This window comes from Zootoca vivipara, chromosome 6, assembly GCF_963506605.1.
Source record: "Zootoca vivipara chromosome 6, rZooViv1.1, whole genome shotgun sequence".
NCBI classification, from domain to species: domain Eukaryota; kingdom Metazoa; phylum Chordata; class Lepidosauria; order Squamata; family Lacertidae; genus Zootoca; species Zootoca vivipara.
In genome coordinates, this window is record NC_083281.1 from 45,262,084 (window position 1) to 45,268,805 (window position 6,722).

A 6,722-nucleotide genomic window follows, 5' to 3' on the forward strand; every position below is an offset into this window, starting at 1 on the left:
AAGACTTCCTTGCCTTCTTCTCTCTCATTTCTGTGTGTGTTCTGGGTGACCAGGGTGGAGGGGAAGACTCCGTGTCTTCTTCCACAGCCTGCCTACACCGAGTCTCGTGGTTTGCACTGCTCTCTGCCACAGCCTCTTCCTGCTCACTAAACCCTGTTGCCTCATATGCTCCCAACACCACCTCCTCCCAGTCTGCTCCTTCCATTGACCCCACTCATCATTCTCCCACCACTGGTCCCTGGGCTCTGAGCCTTCTTCCCCTGGGGACTCCCTGTCTGGTGCCTCCCATGACTCCTCTGCATCCAGACAGTCCATGACAATAGGCAAGAGAGTAGGGATAGGGAAAAGGGGCGGCTGTGGGCTATAGCTCAAAAGTCCCAGGTTCAGTCCCTCCCATCTGAAATCACGGAGAGCCACTGTCACTGAGTGTGATACTGAGCTAGATGGCTCAATGACCAGGAACACTATAAATACAGTTTCTTAAGTTCCTATTATTCTAGACCCTTGCAATTAGAATACTTGCAATTGCTTGCTATGCCCAGAAACTTGTGAGAGTCTTCTTTCAATGGGAACCGCTACAGAACATTGAGGCACAGACAGCACAAATCTTCATAGGAACTGGGTGCTTCATCTTTGGAAGTACTAGCCAAAAGATGCAGAACCCTGTAAAAGAAGTATTAGCCTCTGCTGAATCAGCAGCTTCCCAGATGCCCACTGAGAAAGACCATAAACAGGTTTGTCAGTCACAAAAGACACAAGGATCAATTGGGATTTTATTAGCTAAAATACCAAACGTGAAAATCAGAAGTGTCGGTAGAAAAATAAAAACTGATATTCACAGTCCTGTTCTCCCTGCCTTATAAAGCTTTGTTCACGTTTGCCGCAGCAGTTAGTGGAACAATTCGGGAGGGAAAGAGCTCTTCATCTCCCGCACAAAGTTGGGCTCACGGATGCAGGCCATGGAAAGAGCTTGCTGAAGAAAAGGGGGTTCTGTCGGCTGCAGTCCTGACACACGGTGGGGTTCATGAGAACAGTAAACAGCATTGATGCATTCACAAGAGATCCTCTTTTAGGCTTCACTGGAATTCAACAGATTTCACATTTGCTAAGCGTTTGGTAGACCCTTCCCCTCCCCCCAAAAAACTTAACAGGGGGTTAACAAATTAAACTAAAGAGTAGAAAGTTAAGAGGAAAAAAAAAGATCAGAATACGATACCAACGTTTTTCAGATCAGGGGAAAGTTAAAGTGACAAATTATAGCTCTAAAGTGCTCAACCAGCCTTAAGGCATGGGGAAGCCCCAACCAAGTGGTTGGAAATACTACGATGTGGTCAGAGAATCTGACTGGCTAATCCTGATTTGTTACCTACAAAAAAGACAGCCGTTCCCTACCTACCTGCCACAACCCCCCTCCCCCAGTCAGCCTCTGCAATTGACGAAGTAAAGGTCTGTCATTGCTTGGCAAAGCCAATCACATGGCCCGAGTTCAACAATGGAAGGGTGACATGGGGAACGGGAGAGGTACTGGAGAAAAAGATGCATTTCACCAAGAACTTGGATTATATATATTTTAAAAGCCTAACTGATCAGAGCCAATTTAAACATTCAGGGAAACATCATCTCCTAAAGGATGTAGGGGAAGTTTGTTTCAAAGCATTCCACAACTATCATTTCCTGCTTGTATTTTGACACTGTACAGTCTCAGGAGAGGGCTGTACATCTCCCCCCCACCCAAAATATGAATTGATGCTGCAATGGCCTCAAGAGTGAGAATGCAAAGATCTATCTTCCAAAGACGGACCAGTAAACACCTAGAATCTCTGCCACCCCCAAATCTCTGGAGGAAGCATTTCTGGTCATGACTCTGCAGAGGATGGCACTTGAGGAGTAACAATGGGCTGGCAACAGTAGTAAGACTGGACCCTGGAGGAGAGGCAAATTGCCCAGGCACTTGTAGGGTTCCAAAAAGAAAGACCCAAGTCCCCACAGCAGGGAGCTGACTGCAGGACAATCACTGTTCCTATATACATACTTCTAAAAATCCAGGCCTATATAACAAGATTCAAGACAATAGATTATCACAATACTCCTCACGTAATACAGGTGTTAAGAAATGTTTCACATGGAATCTGTACAACCTAATCATCAAGGACATTATTAACAAGGGTACAACCCAGCGTTCAGGAACTGATTATCGTAGCATTTACTGGATTTCATCCAACTACCATTTGTTTCACAAACAAGGGACACAGCGAGAACCTGCACGGTTTGGTAAAACTGCACTTCATATCCATGCCACGTATTTGAGGTAGCAACAAAGCATTCTCCCCACCACCACTTTTGTCTCAGCCTTCACAGCAGTCTAAACACAGCAATGACCAGAATCCAAGAAGATTTTTTGCAGAAGAAGCCCCTCACCCTCTCCCTTACAGCTTCTAATTCACATTCTTCCATAAGAAAAGGTTTAAGTCCATTAAAGTGCATTCAGATCAGATTTAGTGGTGAAGTTTCTCCAGCGGTACTATCCTAGGATGGATACTTTCAATTAGAGTAAGACAGCTTCACCATCACACATTTGTTTGCTGAATAAAAAAAAATTACCCCAAAACAGAAAAGCTTGGCACTTAAGGTTACAAAATTGTTTACAAAATATAAACAAAGAATTGGCTGAAAGCTTGTTCAATGGCAGATGCAAACATTTCCAGGCTACATGGCAGTGCTCCAGAAATATTCAGACCGAGGGTGGGGAACCTGAACTCCAACAATATCTGGAGGGGAACAGCTCTCACCGTTCCTGACTGTTGGCCATGCTAGCTGGGGCTGATGGGAGTTGTAGTCTAGCAACATCTGGAGGGCCACAGAGTTTTAGACCTTCTATCCATCCCCCACTCACTCACACATTCCTTGTATTGTTTGACAAGAAGAGACTTGATCAAAATATTCTGCACCAATGTCTCATTTTCAGTTAGAAAGCAGCCAGGGTTGTGCCAGAATGTCGTCTGGAGACTATAAGATGTGTTTGTAGAACGATGGTTTCCTCCAGGATCTTCAGCCAGCTGGCCAAGGATGAAATGGGGCTGCTTCAGGCTGCCGGAGATAATTACTGGAGAAAAATTGCACGGATCCACTGAAGTTCTCCCCAGTGAAATTAATGGGGCCCGTGTCAGAGCATGGCAAAGCTCTTCTGTGGCTCCCATATCCATTTCAGTGGGGCTTGCATAGAGGAACTTCCCCATGGACATGCCCTTTGACCTTTTCACCCCCAGAATCCTGCATGGTGCTGCTCTGTTTGCAATGGCGTCTGATGCGAGATGCTAAAGGGTGGCTAAAATCCGTAGGAAAGAAATCATCACCACACCGAAGGTCTGCCCCACTCCAAAAGTCATGGCCACAAAAGGGATCATGTCCTTTCCAGCAGCTTTGTAAACACCGGCAATTGCAGCACCTGTTCAGGAAGGGGGGAAAGGAGGACCATAGGTTGGTTGCTCATGTCCTATCATCCCTTTCTTCTCACTTGGTAACACACAGCAAAAGAAATGAAAGACAACTGTCATTCACTTTCCTTCTTCCTCAACCTGGTGCTCTCCATATGTGTTGTATTGCAACTTTCTTCAACCCCAGCCAGCATGATCTGGGACTCATGGGAGTTGTAGTGCAACAGCATCTGGACAGAACCTGGTTTTAGGAATGCTGCTAAGCCAATAGTTAAAAAACACAAAATCAGCCTGCTGGGTGAGCAGTTATTTTCACATTTTAAACTCTGCTCCTCCTCCAGGCAGCTCAGAACAGCATATACGATTTCCTCACCCTCCCCTTTTGTCCTCACAACGTCATCCATGGAGCTGAGTGGGGGATCCATACCTAAGGCTTCCCAGCCTTAGTACAAACCACAACACCACTAGTATGAATACCAAAGGGTCGTCCAAAAGCAGAGCACAATAGGGATAGCTTTCTGTTGCTGTTAACATCAAGCATCTTGGGAGTCACATGCATAAACCCTCACTTTGGAGGCTATACTTCTGGCTGTCACAGGCTGGAAAGATGAGTAGCAAAGAGAAGAATGGCAATCCCCAAATGGCCTCTCAACTTTCAAAAGGTGTCAAACCGTCTGCATGACAGATGTGATTGACAGGTGGCATTGTCCAGCCAGTCAGGACCCACCTGGGTCAGAAACACTTTTAAACAGTCCAAACTCGCTCAACATTGCTCATCTGACCACCTACACTGCTACATGTGAGGACACGAGAAACCCGCTTGTAAGTAGATCTGATAGGATAGATAGGCTTGAATGAAAGGGCACTTTTTGCTCTTTGACTGTAGCAACATTCTGCCTCTTCCATTTATCCTCCTCCTTTCTTTTTTATTCTTAACAAACCTCACAGAATGTGGCTGTTGGGGTCTTGGGTGTGTTTCTGTGAAAAGTCCCAAGATTATTTCAAACTCTCCCGTGTTATGTGGGGGTGGGGTGGGGGAAGACAGAGAGAGACAGAGAGAGAGAGCACTATAATGTAAACTCTCCCTCTTCTAGAAATATTTTATCAGTCTGAGATACACCTGAGATTGGGAATCCCATGGACACAGAAATAAGGAGACTGCTAGGCTGCTGGGATGCAGCTGGGGCAAAGGAATGTTTCAAACAGCCAACCTACTTGATAAAATCCCAGCCGCTAATGGCCCCACGAAGCCCATCAGCAGGATGCTCACCGACATGAACCTGCCGTATCTGTGCCGCCGGAGAGTGAAGAGGGCCAGGAGTGCTGCGGGGATGTGGAAAAAGAGAGACGACACCATTGCCCACAGGAAGACGCCATACCACATTTCTGCCATGGGATAGGAGAGAAGAGGATAGTAAGAGCAGAAGAGCAACCACCTTGATCAGGCCAAAGGGCCCATCTGGTCCAGCATCCTGTTCTCACAGTGGTCAACCAGGTGCAGTGTGGGAAGCCCAGGAGCAGGACCCCAATGCAACAGCTCAAAGTAATAATCATGTGCTGTTCTTTTTTGATGCTGCCTTTAGTTTTATTAAGGTTTGAGCTTCAGCAGTTGGACCATAGTTGCTTTTTAATTATGAGCAGGGGCGTCGCAATAGGGGGGCGGGGGGGGTCGCCCCAGGCTCCACTCTGCGGGGGGCAGTGTTGCGCCCCCTTGCCACCTCCATCGATGGCTGCTGCTACTGGTGGGGCGGAGGCAAGGGGCGGGCCAGAGAGCAGCGTCAGCCACTGACGCCCCTCGCCGCTCCGCCTCCGCCTGAGTAGGAAGAAGCACAAAGCGCGCTACGGAGCGGGTTGCCGGCAGCGGTGCTCCAGCGCCCAGATCAGAGGATCCCAATGCTAGAGCGGCGGTGCCAGCAACCCGCCCCATAGCTCACTTTGTGCTTCTTCCTGCTCTGGCGGAGCGGCGAGGGGCGTCAGCGAGCTACGGAGCGGGTTGCCGGCAGCGCCGCTCTAGCATCGGGATCCTCGGACCCAGGCGCTGGAGCACCGCACCCCCGACAACCCGTTCCGTAGTGCGACGCATGCGTCGTGCGTCATGATGCACGCGTCGTGACGCACGACGGATGCCCCCCCCCCGGCGGGGTGTCTTCGGGTTTGCCGTCCCGGGCAGCCAAAAGGCTAGCTACGTCGCTGATTATGAGCTGTTTTAAGCAACTCTAAGGAAGGAAAAGGTAGGGTATAAGTCTTTTTAAGTAAGAAAGATAGATTAGCTGCTTTGTCTCATGCATTAAAGCAGGCACCCCGAAACTACGGCCCTCCAGATGTTTTGGCCTACAACTCCCATGATCCCTAGCTAACAGGACCAGTGGTCGGGGAAGATGGGAATTGTAGTCCAAATCATCTGGAGGGCCGAAGTTTGGGGGTGCCTGCATTAAAGTATCTTGGGGACAGCCCTGGAGTCTGAAACCTTTGATTAATCTCTGTGGATCCCAATCTACTTGTTGCCTACCCTTGGTCAGCCTTCGCCAAACGGATGGCCTCCCTCTTTGGCTTTGGACTATGAATTCCTGGCTGGGGCTGATGAGGGAATTCCCAGGGTGGTCTCTACACACTTTGAGTGGTGAGAGCAGCAGCAGCCTTCCCAGGTCTTGCCCACCCCCACGTGGAGACTCGAGGGACAGGCACCCCCCTTTCTTTCTGCGGCACCCACAGTGACCTTGTCCTACCCCTGACAAGTGGGACGCGGGAAGGAGGCGACCCGGGGATGTTCAGATGGCGCCCAACCCCTTCGCGGGTCCTTGGAAGGCAGGCGTGGCGTGAGCCCCGGAGCCTACCTGTGAACTCGCAGAGGGATTCGGCGCACGCGGCTCGGGTGACGTTTCCCGAGCGAGGCACCAGGTGGAGGCTCAGGATCTGATGCAGAAGGCCCCCCGGGGCGGGAGGGACCGAATCGTCGCCGCTGCAGCCGCCTCCTCCGTCCATGCCTCCTTCGACATCAACATCCGCTCCGCCAGCACCACAGAGAGGCAATGCCAGAGCGGCCCCAGGCAGGAACCTCTGGTGAACGAAGCGGAAGCCGCCCTTTTATTGCTGTACTGTAAACCGCTTTGAACGTATTTTTGATGACACAGCGGCATACAACTATTTTAATACATTAAAAATGAATATAGGGTCCAGGTTTTAATAATAATAATAAATGAATAAATTTATTGAATTGTCGACGCCTGAGCTCGACTCCACATTCAGGCAGCCTAGGCCGCTTCGCCCCGGGCCTAGCCTACCTCGTTA

The 6,722-nt window shown here is 49.4% G+C and overlaps 1 protein-coding gene across 2 annotated transcripts; it reads right to left on the reverse strand.

Moving 5' to 3' along the window:
* Positions 1 to 755: 755 nt before the first annotated feature.
* TMEM170A (transmembrane protein 170A) lies at positions 756 to 6,599 on the reverse strand. 2 transcript variants are annotated; one of them, XM_035118345.2, is made up of 3 exons: positions 6,269 to 6,599; positions 4,650 to 4,757; positions 756 to 3,445 (listed from the first exon to the last, which is right to left on the reverse strand). In XM_035118345.2, the coding sequence occupies exons 1-3, from the start codon at positions 6,414 to 6,416 to the stop codon at positions 3,315 to 3,317; spliced, it is 387 nt and encodes a 128-aa protein (XP_034974236.1). In that variant the 5' UTR covers positions 6,417 to 6,599; the 3' UTR covers positions 756 to 3,314. The 2 variants fall into 2 exon arrangements, with proteins under 2 accessions (XP_034974236.1, XP_034974235.1); XM_035118344.2 differs by having other exon boundaries at positions 4,650 to 4,820.
* Between the last annotated feature and the right edge of the window lie 123 nt (positions 6,600 to 6,722).